The 16,878-nt window shown below is 44.4% G+C and overlaps 1 protein-coding gene across 1 annotated transcript in view; it reads left to right on the forward strand.

Annotated features, from left to right (window-relative positions):
• The window catches only part of LOC311034714 (mitogen-activated protein kinase kinase kinase 11), a 62,615-nt gene that overhangs the window by 36,793 nt on the left and 8,944 nt on the right, over positions 1–16,878 (forward strand). Inside the window, exons 5-9 of the mRNA XM_084042676.1 lie at positions 703–952; positions 4,667–4,783; positions 8,375–8,549; positions 9,266–9,372; positions 10,798–11,544. Coding sequence (XP_083898802.1) covers positions 703–952; positions 4,667–4,783; positions 8,375–8,549; positions 9,266–9,372; positions 10,798–11,544 — 1,396 coding nt within the window. The remainder of the gene's footprint in view (positions 1–702; positions 953–4,666; positions 4,784–8,374; positions 8,550–9,265; positions 9,373–10,797; positions 11,545–16,878) is intronic.

Below are 16,878 nucleotides of genomic sequence, written 5' to 3' on the forward strand. Positions count from 1 at the left end.
TTATCTTATACTTAGGCTATTCAAAAATAGCAGATATACAAGCTCATAGCGCGCCACTGTAGATCTGCTATTTAAAAAAAAATCATGAACATTTGCGCAAATCTTTGAATATATATATTAAAGCGAATAAGTGTAACTAAAATCTTTGCTTCTGGGGATTCTACAAATGTCTTGAAAAAACTTGATCAGTGGTTCTCAAACTGTTTCATGTCAAGGACCACCAAAATGATATGTATTTGGCCGCGGAACCCCATCTCAAAATATGTTGTTCCAGGGACCCCCCTGAAGCAAAGAGTTGAGTAAAAAATGATCGCTTTAAAAAATATATACGTATATTCAAAGATTTGCACACATTTTCACGATTTTTCAAAAATAGCAGATCTACAAGCTCATGAGCTTGTATATCTGCTATTTTTGAATAGCCAAAGTATAAAATTATGGTTCAAGTGGTTACACAGATGCGTTCCCGGATTGAATGGGTTAAGGTGCTATGTGCAAGAAGTAATGACTGACGTTTCGATGCTACTGCATCTTCCTCAGAGTCACGACTGTGAGGAAGATGCGGCAGCACACAGGTTGAGAATCACAGGTGTAAGACGACGTGTCTTATCAAAAAGATTGCAACCTCTAATCAAGACCCCCACACACACACACACACACACACACACACACACACACACACACACTACCCTCCCTGTCCAGGAGCTGCGGAGCCGCGAGGAGGAGCTGAAGCGTGCGGCGCTGGAGCAGAAGTCCCACGAGGAGCTCCTGCGTCAGCGCGAGCAGCAGCTGGTCCAGTGGGAGCAGGACGTGTTCGAGCGCGAGCTCAGCCTCCTCATCCTGCACATGAACCAGAACCAGGAGAAGCCCAACGTCAAGAAGAGGAAGGGCACCTTCAAGAAGCACAAGCTGGCAAAGTGCAAGAACGGCGAGAAGATCAGCATGCCTCAAGGTGTGTGTACGTGTGTGTGTGTGTGTCTGTGTGTGTGCATGCGTGCGTGCGCGTACTATATATGGATGTGTAAATGGTAAATGGTGCATTTATATAGGGCTTTTATCCAAAGCGCTTTACATAGATTGTGCATTACATTAACCCATTCACACACACATTCATACACCGATGGCGGAGGAAACCATGCAAGGCACCAACCTGCTCATCGGGAGCAATTAGGGTTTCAGCGTCTTGCTCAAGGACACTTCGACACTAACTCTGGCGGAGACCGGGATCGAACTCCGGCCGCTCTACCGGCCACTCTACCCCTGAGCCACTGCCGCCCCATGTGTGTGCACAGTACCTGCCCAAAGGTCCTTACAAGGACGGAACCCCCTCCCTAATGGGGATATGTTGGTGGTACCCCTAGTGGGTTAATTGAGAGTAGGGCAGGGTTAGGGCTGTCAACGAATACTTGATAGTTAAACCTATATTCGAATACAAGAAATAAACAAACCTTCAAATACAAATCTGCCAGGCGTGTTTCATGTGGCCCTGAGCGGCATTCCCCCCCCGCTCAGTTCCGCTCGTTTGCTCTGGTTTCGTCTGAAGGAATTGATTGTTCCATGTTTATCACAGCACGTCGCTTGGGACATTATGGCCGTTCGCCGTAAACCTTCAATTAATAGCCAAGGCTTTCATTTAAACCATTATATTACCTAACCTTATTAAAATGAGGCTACAGAACAGGATATAACCTATGAATCATTGATTTGATCTCACAAGATCAATGTGGTTTTTCAGCACCAAGCCATGGCTCAGAGAGAAAAAGAGGGGTCTGTGGCATTTAAATGAGGTTTTACAATATTTTATATTAAAAGTAGATGGGTTCGAACGTATGTGTTCTCTATCGAACGTAATTTCTGGTCCATTTTGACAGCCCTGGTTAGGGTTATGGTCAGAATTAGGGTAATGCATAATTTACACAGATGGTGTTGTTTGCTGAGAAGAAGTGATTTTCAAGCTATCAACACGTCGCAATGCAACACGTTGTTAGCTTGGCTATCAAAGCAGCAATCCAAAAGAAGAGGCTAGGATTGTTTCATCCGGCGCTCTGCAATGGAGACAGGAAGGAGATTGCAATTGTCCTCATTCCCTCTGTTCCACATAAACAGCAATAACAACAACAACAACAAAAGAAAGAGCGCATAAGAGGAAATGGGGGATGGAGACAAAACAGTTATTTTGTCAGCCACAGGTTTCAGAAATAGAGCGCACTGGTGTGTGTCCCCCCCCCCCACACAACAGGTATATATTTATTTATTTATGAACAGTGACTTTATCTACAGAGGACTTAGCTTGTTATTAGAGAAAAAAGTATTGGAAACTTTTCAAAGATAGTGAAAGTGTTGCAAAAAAAATTGCTTGCTCAGGGTGGGACAATGCCGGGTCTCTGCTCTATATGTAAAGTGTCTTGATTTGGCACTTTAATAAAATTGAATTGAATTGAAACTATACAATCTACGGTCTTGTATAGATCGGCTATTTTAGCTGTAGTCATACGACAATACAGAGCTTAAGTAAATATCTTGCACCAGAGATATAGTACGCAAAGTTTTCCTTGAGGGGGGCTTCCAAATGATTCCGAATGATTTTAGACTGAGGGGGCTAAAATGTGACAGCATTGTACTATTACCTGCAGTGCTGGGCCCTTCCTGTGTTCCTTCCACTGTTGTGTGTTGTGTTGTGTGTTGCGTTGTGTGTTGCGTGGGCTCATCTGAGCAAAGCACTCAGTGTTTGTCATGAGACGGCTCTCTCTCTCTCTCTCCCTCCCGGACGCACATATGGCCAGTGTCTCTTATAGATAGTTTCCATGAAAGTGTGACCAAGCGCGTGAGGGTATGTGTGGGACGTTGCTCTGGCTTGAGCAAGCGTGTGTAAATGCATAGTGTGTGTGTGTGTGGGGCGGGCTGTGAGTGAGCGTATCGTTTCTACAGCCTTTGTGTGTGTGTGTCTGTTTGTATCTGTGTGTCTGTATGTGCAATGCATGTGGCCTTGTTTTTTGTGTGTGTGTGTGTGTGTGTGTGTGTGTGTGTGTGTGTGTGTGTGCGTGCGCTGTGGTCAGGCTTTTCCCAGCAGCAGCAGGGTGTGTGTTGTGGTGTTGGGGGGGGGGGGGGGGTTGATGAGAGGGAGAGAGAGCCAACCACGCCTCCATGCTTCCTGTCCATGCACTGACTGCTGGCTGGCCTCTCTCTCTCTCTCTCTGTGTCTCTCACTCTCTCTGTCTCTCACTCTCTCTCCCTCCCTCCCTCTGTTTTTTTATCTCTTTCTTTTTTTCTCTCGGTCCCTTTTTCTCTCTTATCTCTCTACTTCTGTTGCCTCTCCCTTTTTCCTCGCTCTCTCCATTCCTATCATACTTTCTCTCTCTCTCTGTCTCTCCATTTCTCTCTCTCTCTCTCTTTCATCCAGTCGTTTTTCACCTCGCTTCATTTTCGGTCTTTTTTCCCCATCAGTCTCTCCGCTGTGCCCCCCCCCTCCCCCCCATCCCGCCCCCATGATTCCTTCCTTTTCCCCTTCCTCTCACACCATCCATCCCCTGCTTAGCATTCTCCTCTGGCCCTCATCCCCTGTGACGGTGCAGTATGTTATATAGTGGTCTCTCCGTGCCCCTGCATTATAGTGGGGCTGCTATCCGGCCGATAAGCCTCTGCTGGAGGATACAGGGTGGAGAAAAATAGACACGCTTTAAGGTCTGGCGTTGTCCTCCTTCACCTCGATGCGGCTCAAATCTCTTCTTGCCCGGATGCAAACACACACGCACGCACACACGCACACGCGCGCGCACACACGCACACGCACACGCACACGCACACGCACACACATTTGTATTACTATACTTGAGGCGATTTTATGAATGCCATTTTTAAAGGAGTAGTTCATCCAAAGAATTACATATTTTCTCCCATGAAGCCTTGAATTCATTGAGATTTTTTGTTTTTGTTTTTGTTTTCCTAAGCCAATAATTTGATGATCGGTGGAGTCTCCTATTGACCTTGAAATTATTGGCTCAGGAATGCGAGAAAAAAAAAAATCTCCATGAATTCAAGGCTTCGTGGGGTGTGTAATAGATCGAAAATAAGTATATCTTTTTTTGGGGGTGGGGATTGTCGACCTGCAAGCTTGTAGATGGACTATTTTCTGTGTTCGACACCAAAGTATAAATCAGGCATAACTCTAACCCCATAGACCTATAAACTCCAAAAGCCATTTAATCCCAACCCTCTCCCCAACCTGAGTCTTTTCCTAACTGTAAGCCCATAAACTCCCCTTTTTTTAACCGCAAAACAACCATTTTTCTTGGGCTCAACCAGGACAATTGTGCTCACAATGATGGTTTTTCAAATTCTACTATAATTGTGGGAACATTTTGGCCGTTGCAAGTACAGTAATATAAGTACACACACACACGCACACACATGCCAAATTGAAACTGAATCCCCCTTGCGGCCGCAACCACAACATCAAAGTTGAATATATTTCAGAGAGGAAGCTAGGTAAATAAATCTACCCTGGCAGACACGAGCGTCTGTCTGCTTCTGAGCCATTTATTTCAATCCATAGTCTACTTTATGCCTTTGACCATCTGGGACCTGGGTGGTCTAACATCTGTTGTCTGTGTGTGTGTGTGTGTGTGTGTGTGTGTGTGCGTGTGTGTGCGTGTGTGTGTCTTTTCAGATTTCATCCATAAGATTACTGTACAGGCGTCTCCCGGCCTGGAGAAGAGGCGGAACTCGCCAGATTTGGGATCGGGCTCCTCGCCGTCATTCGGCCCGCGCTTCCGTGCGATCCAGCGTGAGTGGTCCCGCCCCCTTTTGGGCACACACGCACACACACACACACACACACACACACACACACACACACACACACACACACACACACACACACACACACACACACACACACACACACACACACACACACACAGCAGGGCTCCCGGGCCCACTAATAGTGTTAGTTTAAGTTACACATACAAAATTAGGCATGCACGATACCACTTTTTCATGATCAAATGCTTTATCTTTGAGTACTCGCCAATATATAGTACGAGCATACTACTAAATGCTAAAAAAAAAACATAAAACTATCCTAAAATGGTACTTACTTAATCATTACTTACGGCCTAGCAGTTGTTTAACAACCAAATAGCCAATTACAACGTGTCTGCCTCTGGGTTATGGGATCCAAACAGCTGCCATTGCAAAAAAATAATTACCCTTGGCAGATTAGGTCTGGCACCTCTCAATAGAGATTGTATTTATCTCCCTCCAAAGTTGTGAGGGACCAATCAGGGCCCAGTATGCAAATATAGAGCGGCTTTATCACCAGAGGCATTTTTTGAATTTGCCCCTCGGAAATGCAGGTTCCACACAGAGATTCCAGACTAATATCTACGCAGTGATATATGTCAATTGTAAACACAGCTCTTTGCAAGTTGATTTTACTAGTGATAGGCAGAAAAATATATTACACAGTGCACCTTTTAATATACTCTAAAATCACCAACATTTTGGAACGGAAGAGAGAAATGGTTGTTGCCCCGGGGCGTGCTTCATCCAGGCCAGGTACTTTAGCCTGGTATCTAGGGAGTGTTTCAAGGCCGCCGTCTAGGTCTCGGCCCTCTGAATCATTCAGGGTTTTCCTCCCCTTACGGCATCCCTGCACACACACACACACACACACGCACACACACACACACACACGCACACACACACGCACACACACACACGCACACGCACTCGCACGCACGCGCACGCACTCGCACGCACACACACACACACACACACACACACACACAAAGATTATATTCTCTCTCGCTTCTGGAGGTCCCTGGAACAAAACACTTTCAGATGGGGGTCCGCGGCCAATTACCAAGTGTCTCTCTCTCTCTCTCTCTCTCTCTCTCTCTCTCTCTCTCTCTCTCTCTCTGCCTCTCTCTCTCTCTCTCTCTCTCTCTCTCTCTCTCTCTCTCTCTCTCCCCCTCTCTCTCTCTCCCTCTCTCTCTCCATATCCACCTTTTCAACCACACACTATTTCTCTGTTTCCAAATTCTGTTTCTCTTTTCATCTTCTCTCATCCACCCACCCTTTTTTGTTTCCCTCGTCTCTCCCTGCAGGCCATCCTCCTCTCTCTCTCTCTCTCTCTCTCTCTCTCTCTCTCTCTCTCTCTCTCTCTCTCTCTCGCTCTCTTTCTCTCTCTCCCTCTCTCCCCCACAATCTCTCTCTCCCCCTTTTTGCCTCTCCCTCTCCCTCATGGCTTACTGGTACTCTGGCTCTCTACATCCTCTCCCCAACAATAGACCGTTCCAGTCCAAATATTATCCGACTTCCTCTCGGTGGCTCAGCACTAAAGCAGCTTCCCACACACTGACTGCACCTCTCTCTCTCCCTTTTCTCGCCACACTTACCCATTGGACCCAGCAGGGGGAGCTGTGTGTCCTCGCTCCCAAAGCAACAGACAGACCCACACACAGGGTTTTTTCATATAACAGCAGCCACAGTGCGGTTTAGTGAATTAGAAATTAGTGAGGAGAAATTCATTGCTCTGGCAGAGAGGAGGGATTGGGGGGGGGGGGGGGCTGTATTGCTGCAAACGGTGGTGATTTACAATACTCTTCTGCTTGTCAGCCTTTCAGACGAACCGCCCAGAGATCGTTTTCCCTTTGAAGGAGGATAACTGGAGCCAACAGATCATACGGCTCTTCACAAACACCCCCAAAAGGAAATTTGCGGTGTGGCGGAGAAAGCCGGTGTGGGGGTGGGAAGGGGGGGGAAGGGGGTGCGGGCGAGTGGCGGGTGTTTTCCAAACAATTTACCACAGTTGACATATAAAAAAAGAGGCGCAAATTGCGGCGAGACATTTTCTCCGTATAAAAGCGGTTTTGCTAAATCCAAAACATCTGTTAGCTCCGTTGTATTCATTAAAATAGAAAAGAGCAGGGCTGGTTTCTGTTTTCCTCACGCCCCGGCTAATGATGCATCATAATGGCAGTCACAACGCTCGGCGTGTGTCTGTCATTACAAGGTCTTGAGTGGACATTTTTTTCCCTCGGCCTCTCGGCAGCATGCAATGCAATGATTTATCAAAGCGCGGGGTCAATAATGGGGTAAAATGAAGCCGGTACACTCAACGCCGCTGATGTCCTTTTCAACAGATGGGTTTGCATTAGATTAGCAAAAATGAACATGTGACAAAGGCCCCTTTAAGTGGAGAAACCAACAGAAATAGCACGCAAATAGGGTACTTTTAAAAAGCAGTAGCTTTTAGCCTTTATTATCTCCACCTAGCATAATGACCTCTGCTGAATTGTTTTTAGTTGAAAGGGCTTTCCGTTTGGAGGGGGCTGAAGGGCGCAATTGCCCGCGTGTCGCAATTGCCGGTATGTGTGTGTGTGTGTGTGTGTTTTGCAGACCAGAAGCTGCTCTAGTCTCAGGTAGTGCGAAAGCTTCGTGAAAGCATGCCAAAGCCACGTGAATGTTTTGCTTCGAGCACTTTAGCACTCGTCGCTTCTGGGTCCCTCCTTCTGGAGTCTTCATCCTCCCCTGATACGTCTGGGGTTTAGCCTGGAGGATAGGATCACCTGATCCCTGTGAGGAAGTATAGTGGGCTTTGTGAGGAATTGTCAATTCATGTTATGCAGGAAAGGTCTGAAGGGTTCCCAAACTCAGCCAAGTTTCCAGGTTCTTTTGGAGCGTTAATTGAAGGTTGGCGCGTAGGGGTTGATAGGGTTGATAGAAGGGCTGTTTTATTTTTCGTTGTATTTGTATTTTGTTGGTGAAAGCAGACAGTATGTGTGTTAGATGTTCATTCCTTTAACCCATAGAATGGCCTGAGGTTCCGATTCTACGTCTTCTAAATCCTAAACAGTTTTTCTGAAACGCTTTTGTTGCAATATTCTTAAACTTTTTCATGTCAAGGACCCCCAAAATTGTATGTATTTGGCCCCGGACCCCCATCTCAAAATATGTTATTCCAGGGACCCCCAAGAAGCAAAGATTTGAGTTACATGTTATGTTAAGTTCGCTTAAAAAATATATATATTGCACAAATCTTTATGATATTTCATTCAAAAATAGCAGATATACAAGCGCCGCGCTATGAGCTTGTATATCTGCTATTTTTTAATAGCCAAAGTATGAGATAATGGTTAAAGTGGTAAAAATCTAAAATGACAGATGCTTTTCCCTGTCTTAAGGGGTTAAATGGTAAATGGTGCATTTATATAGCGCCTTTATCCAAGGCGCTGTACAATGTCCTTTACATTCACCCATTCACACACACATTCACATCATCGACGGCGGAGGAAACAAAGCAAACACAAAGCTCCAACCTGCTCATAGTGAGCTACCCTTTCTCTCTCTGTGTCTCTCTGTCATATTGCAGTCAGTCCCAGTGAGAACAGCAGGGCGTTTGGTCTGAGCTCGGTGTGGCCCCCGGAGTCCCCCTCTCTGAAGCAGTCCAACGGAGGAGACATGAGGCTGGGCCCTCACTGGAGGCCCCAAAGTCCCAAGAGCCCAAAGAGCCCCAAAGTCCTGCGCCTCAGCCCCCAGGAAAGCAGGTAGGAGACCCCAGCTGTTACAGCCAGCCATCCAAATGGACCATTCCAGTCTTCCAAGTGCATGACATATGGCAGGGGTCTTCAACAGGGGCTCAGAGTTACAACAGGGGGTCCGCCAAATCGTTGTGTGATAGGAACTTTTTTAACATTAACCACTTGAACCTTAGAAGAACTTAAGCCAATATTGAAAAAAATCGTAAAATATTATTCATTGTATTGTCAACAATGTACAATGATTGTGTCAATCCATTGGAAAACTACACATCAGCCGCATAATTGCCGATACTGATGTAAAAAAAATCAAATGTGTAACGATGCTAGGATATTACGATTTTTTAAACACAAAATAATTGTCCAGACAAATATTATTTCTCTTACACAAATCCAGTATTTTCTTCTCTCCTTTTTTTTTTTTTTTTTTTTACAATACTGTGTTTTCTCTTATCCTCTTTTCAATACAGTAGCAAATGACTAAAACACTTTTTTTTGTCAATTCTCTTACAAAGATCCTGTATTTTCTCTATTTTTTTATGCGTCCTCTGCTGTTTGCATCGCGATAAATTTTTTATGAAATGGATTTAAATTGTCACCAGTTTGAATTGATTTTAATCGATTTACGATAAATCGTTACATGCCTATAGCCGGTATCGGCCTGGCTCTACTTGTGTTCACCTGAAAGATGAGATGAAATGTTTTCTCTGCATGTTTGTTCTCAGCTTGTCAATGAGAGCCAAGCTCCTGGGGATGGACAGCAATGAGAACGGAGATTCCAAGGACGACTTTGAGGAATACAGACCCTCCACGCCAACCCCTGCCCAGAATGGTATTCAGTGCCAGCCTGGAATATACATACAGCACAATTCCTAAGTGATCATTTGACTCTGTTTGTGTAAAACCTGTGTACAGGTCTGTAGCTGTATAGGCTAGCTACTAGCTAGGGTTGGGATCAGTGGTGGAAAGTAACTAAGTACATTTACTTAAGGACAATATTGAGGTATTTGTACTTTACTTGAGTGTTTCCAATTTCCAATACTTTTACTTCTACTCCACTACATCTCAGAGGCAAATATTGTACTTTTACTCCACTGCAATTATCTGAAAACTTTAGTTACTAGTTACTTTGCAGATATAAATTATTACATTATAAAACATACATTAACCACTTAACCCTATTTTATACACAGGCTATTTGAAAATAGCCGATCTACAAGCTCACAACGTTGTGCGTGAGCTTGTAGATCTGCTATTTTCAAACATTTTACTATTGGTACTTTAAGTACAAACACCAGGGTTAATGTGGTTAACATTTTTTATTAACTTCAAATAGTGATATCAAAACATATCAGAAAGTCTGAATTATTCAGTAGTTAGTCTGGCCAGAAGCAAGAATAAAACACCAGAGGGGGATATACATTTTCTCCCCCAGCCCACCCCCCCTGAGCCCTAACTAAGTGTATATATACAGTATGTATGATCTTTATTTCAGTCAAAACAAGTAACTAACTAACATACAACAACTCATGAGAGGAAAAAAAGATAAAAGAACCTAATCAGCAGCAGGCTGCTGAGCCAGTGCCGGCAAAGCCTGGATGTGACCCAGTAGCAGCTCTTCACAGGGTTTTCTTAGATGATGCTGTTATTAACCCATTAAGACCGGGAAGGGAACGCATCCGTGTCATTTTAAGACGTCTTTGGCTATTAAAAAATAGCAGATATACAAGCTCATATGAGCTTGTAGATCTGCTATTTTTTTTTTTTAATCGTGTAATTTGTGCAAATCTTTGAATATATATACATTTTTAACTAAACTCTTTGCTTCTGGGGGGTCCCTGGAACAACATATTTTGAGATGGGGGGTCCGTGGCCAAATACATGTAATTTTGGGGGTCCTTCACATGAAAAAGTTTGAGAACCACTGATATAGAAACATATGTTTTTTAAAAGGAAAAACTGTTAGGATTTAGAAGACATTTTGTAGAATCCCCAGAAGCAAAAAAAAAAAGTTTATATATATTCAAAAGTTTTGCGCAAACTTTCACGATTTAAAAAGAAAATAGCAGATATACAAGCTCATGAGCTTGTATATCTGCTATGTTTGAATAGCCAAAGGAATCTTAAAACGACACGCAGCAGCGTTCCCGGTCCTAATGGATTAAACACATCCAGACACTGCATAAAATATATATGCATCGAGCCCTGTTTTCTGACTCACACACAAACAGCGGCGTGTTTGTTTTTCTCCCCGCAGGCTCCTCGGCGAAAGACAGCCTGCGGCCGCCTCTACCTCACGGAGACTCGGGCAGCGAGGAGGGCGGCTCATCGCCGGCCGGCTCCCCCAGGCCGGAGAGGGTCGGGGGGGGTTCGTCTTCGCTGGGCGGCCTGATCAAAGGCACCCACCGGGCCCTGCTGGGCAGCGGCTCGCTCCTGGCCTCCATCGTCCTGGGCCGCGGCCTGGATGTCCCGCCCCGGGTGCCGCCGCGGACTAACCCCCCGACGAACGATCACGTGTGCGCCCACCATCATCACTCCCAACCCGAGATCGTCACCCCCCTGCCCCCGCCCAAGCCCCCCCCCCCGGCCGCCGCCGCCGCCTCGGACCCCGCGGTGGTGGACGACCTCATCGTCCTGTCCATGTCGGAGTCGTCGCTGCCCGCGCTGCCGCCGCCACTGCCGCCGCTGCTGCCGCCGCCGTCGCCGTCGGACTCGACCCGCCTCCAGCGCCCCGAGGTGAAGCCTCTGCCCCTCACGCCGCCGCCCCCGAACCCCCAGGAGAGGAGGCCGCAGCCGCAGACGTCCCACAGTTGTCCCCAGAGTCCCAGGAGCCCGCCGTGCAGGCATCATCAGGAGCAGCGGGTCAGCCCGGCGGCGGGGGTTTGGCCTCCTCCCCCCGCCGCGGCCCAGCCCGCCAACGGGGAGCCCGGGTGCGAGGCCTGGGACCACGGCGCCGACAAGCGGAGGAGGTCTGCATCCCAGGGCCTGCACCCCTCTCAACTAGGTGGGTCTAACGGTACCCTCAGTGAATCTTTGTCCTGCACTGTGGTGTAAAGTTACCAAGTACAATTACTTACTGTACTTAAGTATCATTTTGAGTTATTTTTACTTTAGTGTAGTATTTACTTTTACTTCTACTCCACTACATCTCTGAGGAAAATATCGTACTTTTATTCCACTACAATCGTTTGAAAACCTTAGCTAGTTACTTTTTAGATTTAGATTTGTATTATTAAACATACATTAACTACTTAAACTCTACACTGTACATACATTTCGGCTATTTGAAAATAGCCGATCTTCAAGTTCGAACCGACGCGTTGTGAGCTTGTAGATCTGCTATTTTCAAAATATTTGTAAATATAAGTAAAACATTTTAGTACTTTTTCCCACCACTGGTCCTGCATCCATATTTCATTAATTGATTACCGTAGATTCATTTGCTAGGATTTCTTCATCCACTGTGTAGCTCACACACAAGGCGTGAGTATGAGTCATCACCCTCCACAATGAAATTCATATTAGGCTTTATTTGCATTGCAAAAGCGTGATCCACCAGCGTAGCGTTTGTCCCTGGCAGATTGGATTGCACTGCATAACAGAAGGTAGAGCCAAGGGATGAAGTGATGCAAGTGTAGGGAGAGAGGGAGAGACGGAGAGAGAGAGAGAGGGAGAGAGAGAGAGAGAGAGAGAGAGAGAGAGACACTTGGTAATTGGCTGCGGACCGCCATCTGAAAGTGTTTTGTTCCAGGGACCTCCAGAAGCGAGAGAGAATACAATCTTTGAGAATAACCTTTGTCCATAAATCGCCGCTCTTCAGGAAATGGAAAAAAGAACCTGTGCTCCAATGGCTCCAGCATATTTATTATTTAGTCTCAAGCTCTTGTTAATACTTTTTATTGCTTAAATATTTATAAAAACCCACAGACAGACTTATCCACTTTCACTTTTCCCAAATCTTTTGAACATAGCGAAAATAGCTGATCTACGAGCTCACGGTCTGTCGCATTGCAACCCCGCCGTGAACTTGGAGATCTGCTATTTGTATTGCTTTTGTGCAGCGCTATTGTATGATAAAGCAGTGCATTAATTCACCCTCCCCCCTGACAGCAACAAGATGTAACCCATAGGGTTATTGTACCGTTGCTGTCGGGCAGAAACCTCCCATCTCCATATTTTTACTTTTTGTGTCTATTCGTAAATTAACGTCCTACTTGATCATACTACAGCGAAATCATCAAAAGTATCAGATCTGCAAACTCGGAATGCAGCTCGAAGCGATGCGTTTTGAGCTTGTCGATCTGCTACTTTTGCCGTTTTTGAATTTGAATTCTGAAAAGTAACAGTTTGGGACATATGAGGTTTATACCCGACAGAGACGATATCTGGGGCACATTAACCCACTTAGGCCGGGAAAGGATCTGTGTCATTTTTAGATTTCTGAGGCTATTTTTTTTTTTTAATCTTTGAATATATATAGATGTATGTTTTAAAGCGAACATTTTTAAAATTATTTGGAAAACTTCTTTAGATATGTATTTGGCCGCGGACCCCCATCTCAAAATATTTTGTTCCAGGGACCCCCAGGAGCAAAGATTTGAGTTAAAAATGTTCGCTTTAAAAATATATATATATTCAAAGATTTCCACAAATTTTCACAATTTTTCAAAAATAGCAGATCTAGAAGCTCATAGCGTGGCAATGCGGTGCCGCGCTATGAGCTTGAAGATCTGCTATTTTTGAATAGCCAAAGAAATCTTAAAATGACACGGATGCTTTTCCCGGCCTTAATAGATTAAGTGGCTGAGCAGCCAGAACGCCCTGGCTGGCGTTCCTCCCTGGCAGTTTGTACAGCATTATTGTCCTGTCTTTTTAGCAGGAATTAAGGAGGTTCTGCGATGCTGTGCAAACATTTTCCTCTGACTTCAAAGCTCGTCTTCAGTATTTTTGCATATCGTGGGCAACAGCTGGTCCTCTGTATCTCGGCACTAAACTCAACTTCACATCACTAAGTTTACACACCAGGTATTAACCCATTCAATCCGGGAACGCATCTGTGTCATTTTAAATTTTAGCTGTAGCCATTATTTTATGAGCTTGTATATCTGCTATTTTTGAAAATTTGTGAAAATGTGTGTGAAACTTTGAATATATATATATATTTTTAAAGCGAACATTTGTAACTCAAATCTTTGCTTCTGGGGCGGGGTTCCCTGGAACTAAATATTTTGAGATGGGGGGTCCGCGTTTCGGGAGGTCCGAGACATGAAAACGTTTGAGAACCACTGACATTATAGCAACATACGTTTTTTAGGATTTAGAAGACATTTCTAGATACGTTCCAGGATTGAATGGCTTAAAAAAAACAGTGGGTGACATTATTTAGTGCAAGCTTGCCATGTATTTCAGTTAGATCTTACAATCTCTGTACGTACGCCTGTAGTTCGCGCTATCTCGAGAACCCTTTGACCGGCCGACTTCAAATTCGGGCACACGCGTCGCAGACTCGCAAGGCGACCCGAGGGAGTTGAGTGCACGGCGTCGAGTCGGTCGGATAGGCGGCTGTCCAGAACCGCCGATCCGACTGATACGCCTCGTTGTACAAAAGTCTCAAATGAGCCAATTGATTGCCATGGCAACCCCCAGCCTAAGCTTGATTTGGCAAATTCCCCACACCTGCCATTTGATTACATACTGTAGTCAGTCCAATAGGCTCTATGCACAGCAGCCATATTGGAAAGACATTGGGCCTCTTCTTCCTTCCTTCACAGGTGTTACCAATGATACCAATGATACTAATGAAGGGCTCTGTTCCATTCTGGTCAGGGTGCTGATATCGTGCATGTTGGCTCACTAGAAACACTCCATTTTGGTTCCCAAATGGCCCCTTATGGTGGGTACGGGTCCATTTGGTTCCATTTGTACACTCTCAGAGTTATGGGGGTCCTTGAAAATAAGACAACCACTATGCCACACTAAATGGAACAGAGCCTTAATTAGTATCATTGGTAACACCTGTGAAGGAAGTAAGGAAGGGGCCCAATTCGTTCCCAATATGGCTGCTGTGCATAGAGCCTATTTTCCCAGTGTGTTTGACATTCTCCACAGACGTTTACCACTGCTCAAGGGCAAAAAATGGACACAGTAACTCTGATAACGGGGTATTGACAGGTATTGCATAACAGGGTGGGGCATGCATTACCCCCCATCGTTCCCATCTTGCATCACTCCCGAGTAGGCCGTTACCCAACAGGCACTGGTCTAGTTTTTTTTAAATAAGAGTAATAGTAAAACATATAAAATATCAAAACAAATATCAATATACCTAAAGTGTGTAATGATTAAAGACGGAGTTCCTCAGTCTCACAATTAAACACATTTTATACTTAGTCGCACAACAGCGTCGTGCAAGAATAGTGAAAATAGCCGATCTACAAACTCACAACGCGTTGCATCGCGACGGGTTGTGAGGTTGTAGATCGGCTATTTTCAAATAGCCTACGAATAAAATAAGGTTAAAGTGGGTAATGTATGTTTTATATAATGTAATAATGTATATCTGCGAAGTAACTAGTAACAAAAAAATTGTAGTGGAGTAAAAGTACAATATTTGCCTCTGTGATGTAGTGGAGTAGAAGTAAAAGTATAGACAATTGGAAATACTCCAGTAAAGTAAAAGTACCTCAAAAGTGTACTTAAGTACAGTACTTAAGTAAATGTACTTAGTTACTTTACACCACTGCTTATCAATATACAGTACTGTTATAGGCCCGGGCGGCTGTTGTATCGGTCCGGGCACCTAGGCTGCAGGCGCGGCCTGACTTCGTGTCGCGGGTTCGGCTCCCGATCCCGACAACCTTTGCTGCGTGTCGCTCCCTGTCTCTCTCTCTCCCCGTTTCCTCTCAGTCTGCTGTGTCTATAAATAAAGGCAGAAAAAAAGCTAAAAATATATTGTTGCTGTCCAGCAGGAACCAGCTAACTCCATTTTGACGCTTTTGCTTTTTTTCCCCATAAATCAGAGCCATTGAACACCCTTTACGTCTGTGTGTTGGTAAAAAAAAAAATTAACCAATGAAAAGCATTAAAAAGCGCTTCTGACAAAACTAGCTAACTCCATTGGATGCTAAAATCTTCTGCTAAACCAGCTAACTCCACCGGAGTTAGCTGGTTTTGCTGAATCCAGGCTCCACCCCCTTTTGACCTCCAACCTAATTGTGAGCTTGGAGGTCCATTCAGCTGTTCTTATCAATGATGAACAAAAACTCCACTTTTTCCTGAAAAATGAACATTTTGGAGTTAGCTGGTTTCTGCCGGACAGCAGAGATATCTTAAATATATACTGTAATATACCAGAAGAACACGTGCACACACTCAGTGGTGTCATTTTATTTTCACTTAGCGCTTGACACCCACCTCACAATATGCATTTCTGACTTGCTTATAAGCCAAACAGTGACACAGTTCAGAGTGTATTGTAATGACAGCGGAGTGGCTGCTTAAGAGTGGGTGGACTTAAAGAGGACTATAAAAATGCCCTCTGGTTCCATTTCACACTCCATATCTGGTCCTTTTGAGTCACAAAGCATTGGATTCACCACAGAGGCCTTCTTATATCGCGCTGGCCCCCCCAGGTACTCGATGGAACCCGTTTTGGCTTTTTCGGGCGGGATTGGCAACAATCTGAATCTGGCAAACAGCATGCATTCATTACTTACGCAAGAAGCTGCATATGAATTAACATCGTTATTTGTGAAACATCGTATCATGTTAGCTTCTTTTCATTGTAATGACTTGTACTCATATAGGCATCGATAGACGAACTGCCGCGAGGTTGCCAGCAGCTGGAAGTGATTTGGAAGAGGATTTGTATACTAATACATTGTTGTATACATTGTTGTTGTTATTTTTTACTTCTCTCCAGTTGTGGAAAGTAACTAAATACATTTACTGTACTGTACTTAAGTACAATTTTGAGGTATTTAGAAGTACTTTTACTTCACTATAATTATTTGAATTACTAGTTACTTTGTAGATTTTGATTATTATTACAAAACCACTTCAGGCTATATACTTTTGCAATTTGAAAATAGCTGATCTGCAAGCTCTACAAGTTGTGAGCTTGTAGATCTGCTATTTTCAAAGGATTTTTAAACATTTTATACATTTGAAAACTTGTGAAATGGGACATTCTGCATAATAAGTACTTTACTTTTGGTACTTTAAGTGCATTTTGATGCCAATACTTTTGTACTTTTACTCAAGTAAATTTTGAATACCAAACTTGTAGTTGTAACAGACTATTTCTACAATAGGCTATTGATACTTTTACTAAAGTAAA

This window comes from Gymnoscopelus microlampas (genome assembly GCF_963454915.1).
Source record: "Gymnoscopelus microlampas genome assembly, chromosome: 19".
Classification (NCBI taxonomy): Eukaryota; Metazoa; Chordata; class Actinopteri; order Myctophiformes; family Myctophidae; genus Gymnoscopelus; species Gymnoscopelus microlampas.